Source organism: Moschus berezovskii, chromosome 4, assembly GCF_049115385.1.
Source record: "Moschus berezovskii isolate FMDL1 chromosome 4, NW_MosBer_1.0, whole genome shotgun sequence".
In the NCBI taxonomy this organism is placed as follows: domain Eukaryota; kingdom Metazoa; phylum Chordata; class Mammalia; order Artiodactyla; family Moschidae; genus Moschus; species Moschus berezovskii.
Window position 1 is genome coordinate 54,871,068 of NC_142463.1, and position 17,284 is coordinate 54,888,351.

The following is a 17,284-nucleotide window of genomic DNA, read 5'->3' on the forward strand; positions in this document are numbered from 1 at the left end:
ATAAAACTGGGATTTCTGAATTTCACTGTATGCAAATTTCACCTTAAAAAGCTTTAAAAAAACTTTTAGTTAATAATATGCACGCTGAAGTGTTTTGGTGTTAAGTATGTGTGTCTGTAACTCTGGAATGCATGAAATGGATTTCATCTTGAAATGAAATAGAATGGTGGATGGAAGGATTGAGAAAAAACACAACAAAGCAAATACAGTAAAACGTTATTGTAGAATCTAGAGGGTGGATATGTGTGCTAAATATATAATACTTTCCACTTTTTTGTCTACTTAACACTTTTCATAATAAAATGTTGATTTAAAAAATCAGGTCATAAATTATGAAACTGGCAAGCAAAGTCCACACTGTGACACAGAATTCTTAATTTTTATTTTGCCTGTGATACAGTATACTACAACCATCATTATAACAACGTATATCAGTCTAAGACTCAACTTTCTGAAAAGTTAAAATAGAGTGTCTTTTAAAACAGTGACGGTAAAACATCAAAGAAAGCTAACAAGCCATAAAGGTCCCCTGCATTCTATGTACCAATATATAACCAAGTTTTCTTAATTTCAATTAGGAGTTTTCAGATGTTCACTAAAACAATGGGATCATATATCAACAACTTAACTACTATGGTAAACTTAAAGAAAGTAGGCAAATTAAGCATATGTGAGTTAACACAGAAAAACTAAAGAATCAAACTTCTAAATTAAAATCAGCAGAAATTTCCTTTCCAAGGAACAAAAGTCTTTCATGATTACCAATATATCTGGGATTTAATACACATTTGAACATTTTTGCAAAAAAATTTTAAGAGGGTCAATGTCACATCCCTGTTTCTGAGATAACGTGAAAAGAAATCTAGTTCTAAACTAACCATGGACATGGAAAATCGGCAGATAACCAACCACATACGTATACAGTAAATGTGCATAATTGCAACTTTTTTGCCCACCCAACAACTGAAAAAAAAGAGTTTAACATTAAAGCACAATCTATTTTAGTTGAATCCATGATAAGTAAACACTGTAAGTGTTCATAAAATGAAGTCCCCAAGACTGATGCCTCAACACCTGGTATACCACTTTTGTGACTCACTAATAACTAATAACTAAACGTCACACAAAACAGGCTAAAATTGTGCATTAAGGTGAAAAAGAGAATTCTTTTCCATAGGTTTTCAGTTTTAATCTTTTCAGATTATGCTTTTGTCTGACTAGTATTTACCTATCAAATTTATTGAATAATTTGTTGGTTCCTAATTCAAGACAAATACTATCGCATAAACGCACATCTTGCACCTCATTCTCATGAACTTGGCAACCATATCCTTAAAGACGTTTAAAACAGAATTTTTGTTTGTATCACCATTGTATTCTACTGCTTTTAGAGTAAATAAAGCAGTAAATAAACACTAAAAATACTAAAGCACTTTTTTCTTTTAGTTTCAATAAAAAGTCCTGAAAGCAAAAATGGGAAAAATATTTTTAAGATGGGGAAGGAAAAAAGTAACAGAAAAAGACTAAAAATGGCTAGAAACAGGACATCAAGTTTCTATACAAGCATCCAATTAAAGCTCCTAGCTATCCTCACTGGGGGTATACTTATTGTGTGTTTGGTGGGGGTGAAGGAAGGTAGTATCCCACCTTCAGTAACATGGTTAAACATTTTAAAAAGTATTAATATAAAAAAAATAAATAAGGTTATTACCAAATATATCTCAAGAAATTTAAAAAGTGGTCAAAATATACCTTCTTCTGGAGTTTTTCCACAAATCCAATGGGATTTTTTAGTGCTTCTCTCTGATGTCTGCCTAAATTTTCAAGGTCCTGGACTGCTTGAGAACGCTGAGCTTCGAGTACAGCAATTGTCTGTAACAGTCTCTGATAACTACAGAGACAAAAAGAAAAAAAAAAAAACTCACTAAAATTTTTTAGTAACAACAATAAATAAAAACTGAGTTCAAGCCATGATCTACTATTAAGTCACACATCTTTGTAAAGTTACCTGAAAGAGTTTTAGTAAAACATATTACTGGGAATAAATGAGGTCTTCCTGAGTTACGAAGTACCTAGTCAGAAAATATCAGTTAGAGAAAGCAAAGCCTTATTCCCCCATCTTAAATTCTTAATTCTTAAACCTGAACAAGTACAGAAAATAAGAAAACAGGCATCTTGACTTTTCAGCAATCAATCATTAAGAAACAGCTATATTAGAAAAAAAAATTTAGCATCAGGAGGGATCACCACTTTCAGTCCCTCTGCTGTACCCTGTTAGAATAAGACATCTGTGGCAAATTTTCTTGACCAGGGTTACTAGAAACTTTCACGTAATTCAGACATGATCTTAGTTGTCATGATTCTCATTTGTTCTTTCTGTTGATGTTTAGTTGCTAAGTCACATTCAACTCGTCTGCAACCCCATGGACTGTAGCCCACCGGCTCCTCTGTCCATGGGATTTCCCAGGCAAGAATACTGGAGTAGGTTGCCAATTTCTTCTCCAGGGGCTCATCCCGACCCAGGGGTCAAATCTCGTGTATTCTGCTTGGCAGGCAGAATTTTTATCACTGAGTCACCTAGGAAGCCCATTCTTTCTGTTACATCTCCATTCTAAAGCAATTTAACTTTTTTGTCAATTCTTACATATTAAACATTTTTATAGAAAAAAGGACTTATGTAATATTAAATTACTTAATATTTCTTAAGTAAAAAGAAATACTTTTTACTTCCTTGCCTATAAATAGGCTAATATGAATTTTACCCACATAAACCTACTACCTGTTCATATTCTCCCCAACTCTCTCCCTCTAGTTCACCATTGTCCTGGCTCTCTGAGTAATGTCTGATTTCACATATGGATCACATATGGAAACATGTTAGCCCAAAAACCTTGAATGCTCGAATGTATTTTGCAAAAAGAATGAAGAACAAATTGCTCCAAGTTCACTTCAAAATAAGTTACTAGGTCTTTAAAATATTAGTGAAACACCATTGTACTTTATGACTTCGAATAAATTTCATTCTATTTCCCAATAGACTGTAAACTCCATGACGGCAACATATCTGAAAAGTCCACTGTTTCGTTTATCCAGTTTGCAGCACACTTCCCAGCATACACATGTTCAGAAAACATTTTTTGAATGAATAAATGGATACATGCTCTGTGCAATCAAAAGTATACTGAAACTTTAAAGTCCAGAAGTCAGCAAACAAGCAGAAATTTCAAAGGTAAAGCAATGCAGTTTTGATGTCCACAACCATGGCATGACTGCAATATAACAGTATCTATCAAAACACTTTTTAAGCCCCTACCTAAAATATAGTATTATTCTCAAGTGCTCTGTTAACTAATTCCTAATGAAATGTTAATATTAACACTGCTAACACTGAAAAGTAAGACTTATCTCAAGACAGAGCTACTTCATTCAAATGTTAGAATTGAATCAGAAAGCAAGGGCTACATTAAAAGTTACTCTTGGGGTAAGTTATGGAGGTTAGGTCTAAACTCATTTTCACTCTGCCTTCGTTTGTTTTGAAGTATATGGAGTGTACAAACCTTGACTGTGCTGGTATTTTCTACCAGGCAGGCTCAATCTTAGGGTGACTGTATGAGTTGAGTACTAGACCTAACCTCTCTATAATACTCTTAACTGTCCTACTTCACCCCCAGAACGTCTATCCCACTTAGCTGAATAACTGCAGACTTATTATGCAGGATACACTTCTGTATCATCAATATAAAAATGACTGAATCTATTAAACTTGCAGCAAACTACTGCATGCAAGTAACAATTAATGAGGCACAAGTGAGAAGAGTCTTAAGGGAAAAAACAAGCAGAAGCTTGAAAAAAGTGCTATAACAGTTACTGCAACTGAGAAGAAAGGTCTCTCTTTTAAGTTAATAACTTAAATAACTTTACTGTATACAATCAGTATATATATATATATACACACACAGTATATATATCAGTATATATACACACACACAGTATATATACAGTATATATTTATTAATAAATAACTTTACTGTATACAAACTTTATATAAATTATTCCACAATGATTCTGACTTAAAAAAAATAATTCCAACAGAGATGACAAAGAAAGTGTAACTCTTCACTCCCTATTTTGTTTCTCTTTAATCAAAATAAAATGATTATCAAATTGAAAGCCCTAGTTTATACACTGGTAAAGATGTAAAAGTCCAAAATAAGTTAAAAGAGTGTAAGAAAATACTGAATTTAATTCTTCCAGCCCAGCTAATTTGAATAATTTCCTAGAGTATTCAGAGGTTTTCCCAATAAGATTACCATATATATCCCTAAGCAGAAATGAAAGAGATAAAAAACTTGCACAGATATCTTTACCTATGGCTGATTCATGTTGATGTAGGGCAGAAACCAACACAACATTGTAAAGCAATTATCGTTCAATTAAAAATTAAAAAATCAAAACAGAAAAAAAAAAAAAACAACAACAACCTGCATGGGACTTTCCTATTAGTCCAGTGGTTAAAAATGTACCTTGCAATGCAGGTGACATGGTTGCAATCCTTGGCCAGGGAACCTAGATCCTACATACCCTGGAACAACTAAGCCGTCACACCATAACTAGATAATCTGTGTAATACAGCAAAGATCTGACACATTCAAATAAATAAGTGTATTTTTAAAATCTGAAGAATAAAAATAAATTTCTTTAGGACTTCCCTGGTGGTCCAGTGGTTAAGACTCCACGCTTCCATTGAATAGGGTGCAGGTTTACTCCCTGGAACTAAGATCCCATGTGATGCAAGGTCCAACCAAAAAATATATATAAATAATAAATATTAAAATAAATTTCTTCAGTCTGAAAAGGCTATATGTTATAATTCCAATAATATTAAATTCTGTAAAAGATAAAATTAAAGACAGTAAAGAGATCAGTAGTTCCCAGAAGTTCAGAGAAAGGAAGAGGGTTGAGTACATGACATACAGGGAATTTTTAATACCAGTGAAATAATTCTGCATGGTACTATAATGTTGGATCCATGACATGGATCTGCCGCAAAACTTAAAAGCATAAAGAATGAACTTTAATGTATGCAAATTAAAAAAAAAACATTTAGTAGATTAGGGAACCCTAGGAAGGAACGTATTCTGTGACACAAGGATCTAAGTATATTATACATGTATGAAACTACCTCAATGAAGGGGGTAGAAGGAAAAGAACCTGACCGAGGTAACTCTGGAAATGAGTAGCATCTCAAAGACTAAAGGTAAAAGGAACTGATCATAAGCAATATATTCTGCTTTACATAGCTATCTCCCAAGTAGCTAAGAATGAACAATTCTGTGTACGTATAAATGGAATAAACAAATGGGTGGAGGATAACCAGGGTTTGCTACTGCTAGAGTGGAAATTTACAGATAAACAATGGGAGAAGCTAGAAGAATCCACGTGGTAATATAATTAATTAGGGATGGAGTCAAAGTAGAAACGCATGTTTAGCTTTATATATGTGTACATAATTACATAAAGAAGCATTTATAGATATGTGTATATTTATAGATTACTGAATACACACGTATTTTCCTGCTCTGCCAGCTGAGACAGATAAATAAAATAATCAACAGCATCCAGCAGTGAGCATACAGAACTCAAAACTTGACTTTTGCAATAAAGGGAAATGAGGTTCCTTTGCAGAGAAGGCTGATTCTAGCACTGAGACATGAAATACACAAGATGAATCTGGAGTATTTTGAAGTGGCAAAAAGCTATATAATAAAAGTATACCATCTTAATGGGACACAGGAGACAACAGAAAGGTTCCCTATGGCCAAAGCTGAAACAATTTGAACAATAAAACAGTGATACTAAATTATACCTCAAAGTAGGAAAATAAGTATTTATGAGTCTATACTTACACAAATAAATGACTAAAGGAAGAATGAGGGAGAGGGACAGTGAGATGGAAGAAGGGGCAGGGGGGAGAAAGAAAAAAAGGAGGAAGAAAAACTCTCCCATGTAGAAGATTTCCAAATAATTTGTGGAGACACTCTGCTCTCAAGGAGAGAGACCCATAACTCCCTACTCCTTAAGTGTGGGCTGTGCATAATGACTTCTTTCCAAAGAATAGAGTATGGAAGACAGAGTAACCTCACAGTGGAGAAACCTGACAAACTATACCTCAGCTAGGTGATCCAAGTCAACAACTGCAATCAATCATATTAACAGTATATCCCTTGGGAAAAGCTAAAATTGTCTTTATATGCAGATGACATGATGCTACATAGAGAAAACCCTAAAGACTCTACACAAAAACTACTAGAACTGATAAATGAATTCAACAAATTAGCACGATACAAGACTAACATACAGAAACTGGTTGCATTTCTTTACATTAGCAATGAAACATCAGAAAGGGAATGTAAACAAACAACCCCTTTTAAAATCACATCAAAAATAAAATATTAGGAATAAACCTGACCAAGGAAGTGAAAAACTTCAATTCTGAGAAGTTTTAAACATGAATAAATATCATAAACATTAATAAAGAAAACAGAAGATGATTCAAAGAAATGAAAAGATCCCCTGCTCTAGGATTGGAAGAATTAATATTGTTAAAATGGTCATACTACCCAAAGCAATCTACAGATTTAATGTGATCCTTATCAAATTACCAGTGATATTTTTTACAGGCCTAGAACAAATAATCCTAAAATTTCTATGGGACCAGAGAAGACCCAAAGCAACCCTAAGGAAAAATAAAGCAGGAAGTATAACCCTCCCAGACTTCAGACAATACTAACTACAAAGCAAAGTAGTCAAAACAATGTATTGGCATAAAAACAGAAATATGGATCAATGGAACAGAATAAAATCCAGAAATAAACCCATACATTGGTCAATTAATCTTTGACAAAGGAGTCAACAGTATACAATAGAGAAAATCCTTTTAGCAAGTGATGTTGGGAAAGCAGAATAGCTGCAGGTAAATCAATGAAGTCAGAACACACCCTCTCACCATACAAAAAATAAACTCAAAATGGCTTAAAAACTTTGGCTTAAAGACTTAAATATAAGATACGACACCATAAAATTCCTAGAAGAGAACATATGCAAAACATTCTCTGGCATAAATCTTACCCATGTTTCCCTGAGTCAGTCTCCCAAAGCAATAGAAATAAAAACAAAAATAAACAAGACCTAGTCAACTTACAAGTTTTTGTACAGCAAAGGAAACCATAAACAAAGGGACAATGGGAGAAAACATTTGCAGATGACAGGAATGACAAGGGCTTAATTTCAAAAAATATACAAATCACTCATAAAACTCAATGACAAAAAACAACCAACCCAATCAAAAATTAGCAAAAAAGACCAAAATATTAATCGAAGACATACAGATAGCCAATAGACACATGAAAAGGTACTCAACATTGCAAATTATTAAAAAATACAAAAGTACAATGAGGTACCACCTCACACCTGCCCTTGGACTGCAAAGAGATCCAACCAGTCCATTCTAAAGGAGTGAAGTAAGCCAGAAAGAAAAACACCAATACAGCATACTAACGCATATATATGGAATTTAGAAAGATGCAAATGATAACCCTGTATACGAGACAGCAAAAGAGACACAGATGTATAGATCAGTCTTTGGGACTCTGTGGGAGAGGGTGAGGGTGGGATGATTTGGGAGAATGGCACTGAAACACGTATGTTGTCATATGTGAAATGAATCACTAGTTCAGGGTTGATGCATGTTATAGGATGCTCGGGGCTGGCATGCAGGGATGACCCAGAGGGAGGATAAAGGGAGGAGGGAGGTGGGAGGGGGGTTCAGGAGGGGGAATTTATGTAAACCCGGGGCGAATTCATCTCAATGTATTGCAAAACCAACCAATATAATATTGTAAAATAAAAAAAAAAAAAAGAGAGAGAGATAGAGGGAAAAAAAAATAAAATAAAATAAAGGAGATCAGTCCTAGGTGTTCATTGGAAGGACTGATGTTAAAGCTGAAACTCCAATACTTTGGCCACCTTATGCGACGAGTTGACTCAATGGAAAAGAGTCTGATGCTGGGAGGGACTGGGGGTGGGAGGAGACGGGGACGACAAAGAATGAGATGGCTGGATGGCATCACCAACTCGATGGACATGAGTTTGAGTGAACTCCAGGAGTTGGTGATGGACAGGGAGGCCTGGCGTGCTGTGATTCATGGGGTCGCAAAGAGTCGGACACGACTGAGCGACTGAACTAAACTGAACTGAACAGATAACAAATGCTGAGAAGGTGTCCAGAAAAGGGAATCCTCCTACACCACTGGTGGGAACAGAAACTGGTGCAGCCTCTACGGAAAATAGTATGGAAGGTCCTCAAAAAACTATAGAGTTGCCCTACGATCCTGCAATCCCATTCCTGGGCAAATATCCAGAGAAAAACACGGTTTGAAAGGATACATGCACCCTAATATAAACTGCAGTGCTGTTCACAATAACCAAGACATGGAAACAAACTCAATGTCCACAGACAGATAAATGGATAAAGAAGATGCAGTACACATATAAAGTGGAATATTGTTCGAACATAAAAAAGAATAAAATAATGCCATTTTCAGCAACATGGACAGACCTAGAGATTATCATACTAAGTGAATTAAGTCAGAAAGAAAGATAAATACTACACAATATCACTTACATGCAAAATCTAAAATATGACACAAATAAACCTATCTATAAAATATAAACAGTCACAGACATACAGAACAGACGTGTGGTTACCAAGAGGGAAAGGAAGTGGGGAAGGGATTGGGCATATGGGATTATCAGATATAAACTATTATATAGAGAATAAACAACAAATTCCTACTGTATAGCACAGGGAACTATAGTCAATATCGTGTGATAAACCATAATGGAAAAGAATAGGAAAAAGAACATACATATGCATAACTGAACCATTTACCATAGAGTAGAAATTGACACAACATTGTAAATCAACTATACTTCAATAAAATAATACTATTTTTAAAAAATAGTGTATCTCTTGGTATGACATGACAAAAATGGCACTTCATGTCTGTGGTCTTCTTCCCAAAAACCCACAATCCCAAATCATTAGGAAAACGTCAGACAAATTCCAATAGAGAGAAATCTATTAATACTTGACTGGTATCCCTCAAAACTTCGCAGGTTATAAGCTAAATGTTATAAGGTAATCTAATTGAGATTCTAGAACACAGAAAGGACATTAATTAAAAATTAAGGAACTCTAAGGTATGAACTTTGGTTAATAATAATGTATTGATTCATTAATTGTAATAAATATATCATTAATGTAACACATTATTAATAGGGGAAATTGGGTAGGGAATGATGGAAACTCTGTAACATGCTCTTGATTTTACTGTAAATCTAAAATTGTTCTTTCCAAAAAAACCTTCTTACTAAAATAAAGTTCTCAACTTCTCTATATCCATTATTCCTTTACTATCTTCGAAAAGCAAAAGGGAAAGTATCTGAAATACGTATTTAAGATTCTACCACTTGAAATATCAGAATTTAAGAGATTCCATCCAATTATTTTAGCAAACTGTCATTAATTCTGGTTAAACCTTACCATATAGAACAATCATTTTAATGGTTCTAGAATGCACCAGTTTACAAATAAACTCAGCTGCTATCTCTCGTCAATGAGTATTGGTTGAAAATACCTTTCTAGGTTATTACCTTTATTCTGCTTAAGAGTAATCATCGCTAGATTATTTCAAAAGTAAGATCTTTGTCAAATAAATCTAATCTCTAGACCTACTACAGTTATTCAACTTAAGCTATTGCATAAGCACAATTCTAGTCTTTTAATTTCAAGGCTTCAGCACAGTAGTGATGTAAAATAAACACCATGATGCCTGACCTAGCTACTACAAACTCTTAAAAAATACATTCTGATTAGGAGGCTGCAGGGAGGAAAAGGTTAAGAAAAATAGTTCCTTCAGTTGAGTAACGGTAGACCTTTAATGAATTAGACCAACCTCAGTGATTTGCAACACAGTGGTTTGTAAAGTATATTTACCAATGGTAAAAGCTGTATGTAGGTATATAAGCATCTGTTAAAGAATTCGATTTATATAAAATTTTCAAGTCACAAGATGGAATAAAAACCTTTTTAATTCTCATATTGACACTGCTACCTTATAATCAATCTCATTATACTATTATTAATTTTACTCTTTGCTCAGTTATTGTTTGGAGAAGGCAATGACAACACACTCCAGTACTCTTGCCTGGAAAATCCCATGGGCAGAGGAGCCTGGTGTGGCGAAGAGTCAGACACGACTGAGTGACTTCACTTTCACTTTCATGCATTGGAGAAGGAAATGGCAACCCACTACAGTGTTCTTGCCTGGAGAATCTCAAGGACGGCAGAGCCTGGTGGGATGCTGTCTATGGGGTCACACAGAGTCAGACACGACTGAAGTGACTTAGCAGCAGCAGCAGCAGCTATTGTTTCCTTCCTTGGAGTTCTCATTTCATGAATATTTACTGAGTACATAACATATGTGCTCAATCATATTCACCCTTGATCAAAAACCCTTTGAAAAAGTATCACTGCCACTTTACAGATGACATAATCAAAACTTAGAAATACAGTTAGAAGATTCCTGCCACAAATCTTCCATAATATGATTTATACAACCTAATTTATATGCAATATTGAGTTTAGATTTCACACACTAGGTAAATTAGCCTGAACCAAAACATTATCCGAAACCTAACATGAGGTCTTAATTTCCTGCCCAATTTTAAATATACGAGAATAGTAATAAAATTAGCCTATTTAACAACTCTTCCTTTTTCTACTTATCTACTAGTACAAATATTAATTTAGTAACAAGAAAGAAGAGCACCGGGGTTTTTTTTTTCTAATTAAATGTATCATAAACAGAATAAGCAATGCTTTAACTAAAGTGCCACTTACAATCAAAAATGAGGTTTGACAGTCTCAAACAGTTGTAGAAAAATATTTGCCCCCTTCCCTAAAAGCCTTCATTGTGTATGTTCTCAATGTATAGGTAGCCCCTGAAAGAAGTCTGATTTCTGATGTATTTCAAAGGCTATTTCCTTTCACACTAAGGTTTCATCAAATATACTAAAGACATAGTCATTCTTTCAATGGTCTCTACAATAACAGGTATCTCTTTTCTGAATCTATCTTAATACCTGGAAACTGGCCTAGAGTGGATCTAGAATGGAGTCTACAATCTAATACTTTAAAAAAAAAAAAAAGCATGACACTTAAGCTATAATTTCCTTTTCTCTTATCGTTTTGTTTTACTTGGATCTAATTTAAATAGAAGGCTTAAACAAGTTTCACATATATTTCTATACTCTGATGCTAAAGTATGGTTTTTAACATCATTTTTCTTAGTTTCAAATATTTGAAGAAAGCAGCAAGATTTCACTCATTTATATATAAACTCGTTCACCTATGATGCTAAGGAATGAAATTAAACACTCAGGATACAAAGAGCCTTTTCCTAACAGAGGTATCAGTCAAGGGGGGCAATACAAATAAGTAAACAAATAATTACAACATGGGGTAAGAAGTGACGTAAAGAGAAAGGCATACAATATAGGAAGGCTTTGAACAGAGATCTCTGAGAGTCAGGAAAAGCTTCCCAAAATAAGTTCAACTGAGCCAGAAAGAAGAATGGGAATTAGCTAGGAAATGGGGGTAGAAGGGGAGAAGTTCAAGGACTTTTCCAACCAAACAGAAGGAACATTATGCAGAAATGCTTATAGGTAAAACATAGCACCTAAGACCAAAAAAAGAGATTTGGTAAGACTAGGAGTGAACAGAACTGAGGCTTGAGAAGAAAAATGAGATTAATTACACAGGGTTCTATAAAGTTAAGATTAAGCTTGATTTTAAGTGCAATTAGGAAGCTCTATAGGAGGAACTTCCCTGGTGGCTCAGAAGGTAAAGCATCTGCCTACAATGTGAGAGACCTGGGTTCAATCCCTGGGTCAGGAAGATCTCCTGGAGAAGGAAATGGCAACCCACTCCAGTATTCTTGCCTGGAAAATCCCATGGATGGAGGAGGCTGGTAGGTTACAGTCCATGGGGTCGCAAAGAGTCGGACACGACTGAGCAACTTCACTTCACTTCAGAGGAGTTTTAAGATGAAGGAAAAAATGTTGCAGTTTACAAATACCATTCACAGAAGAACAAGAATGGATTAAAATGAAAGAAGACTCTACAGGAAGACCAATTAAATGAGCTCTAGTGGTAATATCCCATGGACAGAGGAGCCTGGTAGGCTGCAGTCCATGGGGTCGCTACGAGTCAGACATGACCGAGTGACTTCACTTTCACTTTTCACTTTCACACACTGGAGAAGGAAATGGCAACCCACTCCAGTGTTCTTGCCTGGAGAATCCCAGGGACGGGGGAGCCTGGTGGGCTGCCGTCTATGGGGTCACACAGAGTCGGACACAACTGAAGTGACTTAGCAGCAGCAGCAGTGGTAATAAACCAGGGGAAAGGTAGTGGGAATGGAGTAGAGGTTAAGTAGGTAATTTGAGAGATGTATAAGATAGGTTCTATAGCACGTGGTGACTGTCTGGACAAAACTATTATAAAAAAAAAAAAAGTTTCAAGAAGGAGGGTCGGTTAAGCCAACTTCTAATTACAAAAAAAAAAGCAAGGTAAAAAGCTGAGATATGTCCACTGGATTTCATACAAGGAAATCATTAGTAAGTCACTTCACTTGTGTGATGGGAGGTTGAAGCTAGATTTCAGTACTTAGGACTCAGTGAATGGTGAACAAAAGAGAAGTAGAAAGTAGAATCAATTTTCTCAAGAAATTTAGCTGTGAAGGAGAGAAAGTAGTTGAAAGGTATAGAAATGAAAAGATAACTTTCAAATCAAGAAACACCTACACATGTTTAAATGCAGATAGGAAAAAGAAATGCCTTCACTCACTCATTTTGAGTGAAAAAGTACTGTTTTTCCTCCTCACCATCACCAGCTTCTACTAAAAATTCAGTACTTCTTCTAATTCAGGCTTCAACAATACATGAACCATGAAATTCCAGATGTTCAAGCTAGTTTTAGAAAAGGCAGAGGAACCAGAGATCAAATTGCCAACATCTGCTGGATCATCAAAAAAGCAAGAGAGTTCCAGAAAAACACCTATTTCTGCTTTCTTGACTATGCCAAAGCCTTTGACTGTGTGGATCACAATAAACTCTGGAAAATTCTGAAAGAGATGGGAATACCAGACCACCTGACCTACCTCTTGAGAAATCTGTATGCAGGTCAGGAAGCAACAGTTAGAACTGGACATGAAACAACAGACTGGTTCCAAATAGGAAAAGGAGTATATCAAGGCTGTATATTCTTACCATGCTTATTTAACTTATATGCAGAGTACATCATGAGAAATGCTGGGCTGGAAGAAACATAAGCTGGAATCAAGATTTCCAGGAGAAATATCAATAACCTCAGATATGCAGATGACACCACCCTTATGGCAGAAAGTGAAGAACTAGAGCCTCTCAATGAAAGTGAAAGAGGAGAGTGAAAAAGTTGGCTTAAAGCGCAGCATTCAGAAAACTATGATCATGGCATCTGGTCCCATCCCTTCATGGGAAATACATGGAGAAACAGTGGAAACAGTGTCAGACTTTATTTTTTGGGCTTCAAAATTACTGCAGGTGATGACTGCAGCCATGAAATTAAAAGACGCTTACTCCTTGGAAGAAAAGTTATGACCAACCTAGACAGCACTTTAAAAAGCAGAGACGTTACTTTGCCAACAAAGGTCCGTCTAGTCAAGGCTATGGTTTTTGCAGTAGTCATGTATGGATGTAAGAACTGGACTATAAAGAAAGCTGAGTGCTGAAGAATTGATGCTTTTGAACTGTGGTGTTGGAGAAGACTTTTGAGAGTCCCTTGCACTGCAAGGAGATCCAACCAGTCCATCCTAAAGGTGATCAGTCCTGGGTGTTCATTGGAAGGACTGATGTTGAAGCTGAAACTCCAATACTTTGGCCACCTGATGTGAAGAGCTGACTCATTTGAAAAGACCCTGATGCTGGGAAAGATTGAAGGAGGGAGGAGAAGGGGACAACAGAGGATGAAATGGTTGGATGGCATCACTGACTCAATGGACATGAGTTTGAGTAAATTCCCGGAGTTGGTGATGAACAGGGAGGCCTGGCATACTGCAGTCCAGGGGGTCGCAAAGAGTCAGACACGACTGAGAGAACTGAACTGAACTGAATATACTATGTTATCTCTTTACAACCACTGACAGCCCTATATGTATTAGTACTCTCTTCTTGTAGGTGAGGAAACAAAACTTAAAGGGGGTTAAGTAACTTGCAAGTTGCTTAGACAACTGCTTGCCCAACTACTTCAAGTAGTGGACTTGAACCCAGCTGAACCTCTCTGATTCCAATGAGCATAATAAGGACACTATCTACTCACTAATGAAGGATGGATACAGATGCAGGTAAATATGTGACCAGATGCTGACTGAGAAAACCTATGAAATAGAAAACCAGATCATATGTGGATTGAGGGACTGGTAGCTTAGTCAGAGTAAAAAAGATTTTTAAAAGTCATGAAAAAAAGCTGATCAGGGAAACATGGAAGGTACATGACACCAGAGAGGCCCTCAACTGTAATTGGAAACCACAAACTTACAGAGGTACCAGTATGCAGAAGTACGTGACTTTTCTTCAGTAGGAACAAAGGAAAGACAATGGAAGAGGGGAGAGAAAAGGTTGGCAAGAAAACTATGCAGTTAAAGATCAGGGAATCCAAGCCAGATAAAAAAAGGAAGCAAGGACAGATCACAGAAAATATAGAAAATATAGAGTTGCTAAAGGAGCAAAAAGCTTTTTGTATTCTTTTTATGTATTAATATGCCAATTATCATCACTCAGTCTATTCAGGGCCAGTTACTGGGGGAGGAAAACAAAAGCTAAGTCATATACAAATATACTGCAATCACATCTCAAGTATTGTGAGAAATTAACAGTTTCATAAACATTCCTGAGATATTAAATAATTGAGACATTGCAGTCATAAGAACAATGTCACTAAAGTACAATTGGGATGGAAACGCACAGTGGCTTAAAATGTGTCTCCCTGAGATATACCATGTTCCTGGATTGGAAGAATCAATACCGTGAAAATGACTATACTACCCAAGACAATCTGCAGAGTCAATGCAATCCTAATCAAATTGTCAATGGCATTTTTCACAGAACTAGAGTAAAAATTTTCACAATTTGTATGGAAACAAAAAAAGATTCCAAGCCAAAGCTATCTTGAGAAAGAAGAATAGAATTGGAGGAATCAACCTTCCTAACTTCAGACTATAAGACTACAGTCATCAAGACAGTATGGTACTGGCTTAAAAACAGAAATGCAAACCAGAAGAACAAGACAGAAAGCCCAGAGATAAACCCATGTACCTTTGCTTATCTTTGAAAAAGGCAGCAAGAATATACAATGGAGAAAAGATACCTTCATCAGTAAGTGGTGCTGGGAAAACAGGACAGCTAAGTGAAAAAGAATGAAATTAGAACCCTTCCTAACACCATATACAAAAATAAACTCAAAGTGGATTAAAGATCTAAAGACCAGAAACTATAAAACTCTTAGAGGAAAACATAGGCAGAACACTCTATGACATAAATTACAGCAAGATCCTTTATGACCCACTTCCTAGAATAATGGAAACAAAAACAAAAATACACAAATGGGACCTAATTAAACTTAAGTTTTTGTATAGCAAAGAAAATCATACACAAGATGAAAAGACAACCCTCAGAATGGGAGAAAATAACAGCAAATGAAGCAAAAAAAACGAAGGATTCACCTCCAAAATATACACACAGCTCACGCAGCTTGGTATCAGAAAAACAACCAACCCAATCAAAAAAGGGGCAGAAGACCTAAACAGCCATATATCCAAAGAAGACATAAAGATGGCCAAGTGGCAAAGGTACATGTGTTTATCTCTGGGCTTTCTGTCTTGTTCTTCTGGTTTGCATTTCTGTTTTTAAGCCAGTACCATACTGTCTTGATGACTGTAGTCTTATAGTCTGAAGTTAGGAAGGTTGATTCCTCCAATTCTATTCTTCTTTCTCAAGATTGCTTTGGCTTGGAGTCTTTTTTTGTTTCCATACAAACTGTGAAAGTTTTTACTCTAGTTCTGTGAAAAATGCCATTGACAATTTGATTAGGATTGCACTGACTCTGCAGATTGCCTTGGGCAGTATAGTCATTTTCACCGTATTGATTCTTCCAATCCAGGAACATGGTATATCTCAGGGAGACACATTTTAAACATTCTTGACATTGCTAATTATAAGCAAAATGTAAATCAAAACTAAATGAGATACCACCTCACAGACCATTTAGAATGGCCATCATCAAAAAATCTACAAACAATAAATGCTGAAGAGGATGTGTAGAAAAGGGAACCCTCTTGCACAGTTGATGGGAATGTAAACTGATGCAACCACTATGGAGAACACTATGGAGGTTTCTTTAAAAACAATGAATAAAACTAACCCATGACCTAGCAATTCCAATCCTGGGCATTTACCCTGGGAAAACCATAATTGAAAAAGAAATATATACCTCAATGTTCACTGCAGCTCTATTTACATTAGCTAGGCCACGGAAACAACCTAGATGTCCACTGACAGATGAATGGATAAAGAAGTTATGATACACATATAAATAGAATATTCAGTTCAGTTCAGTTCAGTCGCTCAGTCGTGTCCGACTCTTTGCGACCCCATGAATCACAGCACGCCAGGCCTCCCTGTCCATTACCAACTCCCGGAGTTCACTCAAACCCATGTCCACAGAGTCGGTGATGCCATCCAGCCATCTCATTCTCCGTCGTCCCCTTCTCCTCCCACCCCCAACCCTTCCCAGCATCAGAGTCTTTTCCAGTGAGTCAACTCGTCACATGAGGTGGCCAAAGTACTGCAGTTTCAGCTTTAGCATCAATCCTTCCAATGAACACCCAGGATTGATCTCCTTTAGAATGGACTGGTTGGATCTCCTTGCACTCCAAGGGACGCTCAAGAGTCTTCTCCAGCACCACAGTTCAAAAGCATCGATTCTTCAGCAGTCAGCTTTCTTCACAGTCCAACTCTCACATCCATACATGACCACGGGAAAAACCATTGCCTTGACTAGACGGACCTTTGTTGGCAAAGTAATGTCTCTGCTTTTTAATATACAATCTAGGTTGGTCATAACTTT

General features: G+C 36.2%; 1 protein-coding gene across 5 annotated transcripts in view; it reads right to left on the reverse strand.

Annotated features, from left to right (window-relative positions):
- Nucleotides 1-17,284, reverse strand: part of ZZZ3 (zinc finger ZZ-type containing 3) — a 121,402-nt gene that overhangs the window by 15,897 nt on the left and 88,221 nt on the right. For all 5 annotated transcript variants that reach the window (XM_088835401.1, XM_088835402.1, XM_055403142.2 and 2 more), the window contains one exon: nucleotides 1,753-1,891. In XM_088835401.1, coding sequence (XP_088691527.1) covers nucleotides 1,753-1,891 — 139 coding nt within the window. The remainder of the gene's footprint in view (nucleotides 1-1,752; nucleotides 1,892-17,284) is intronic.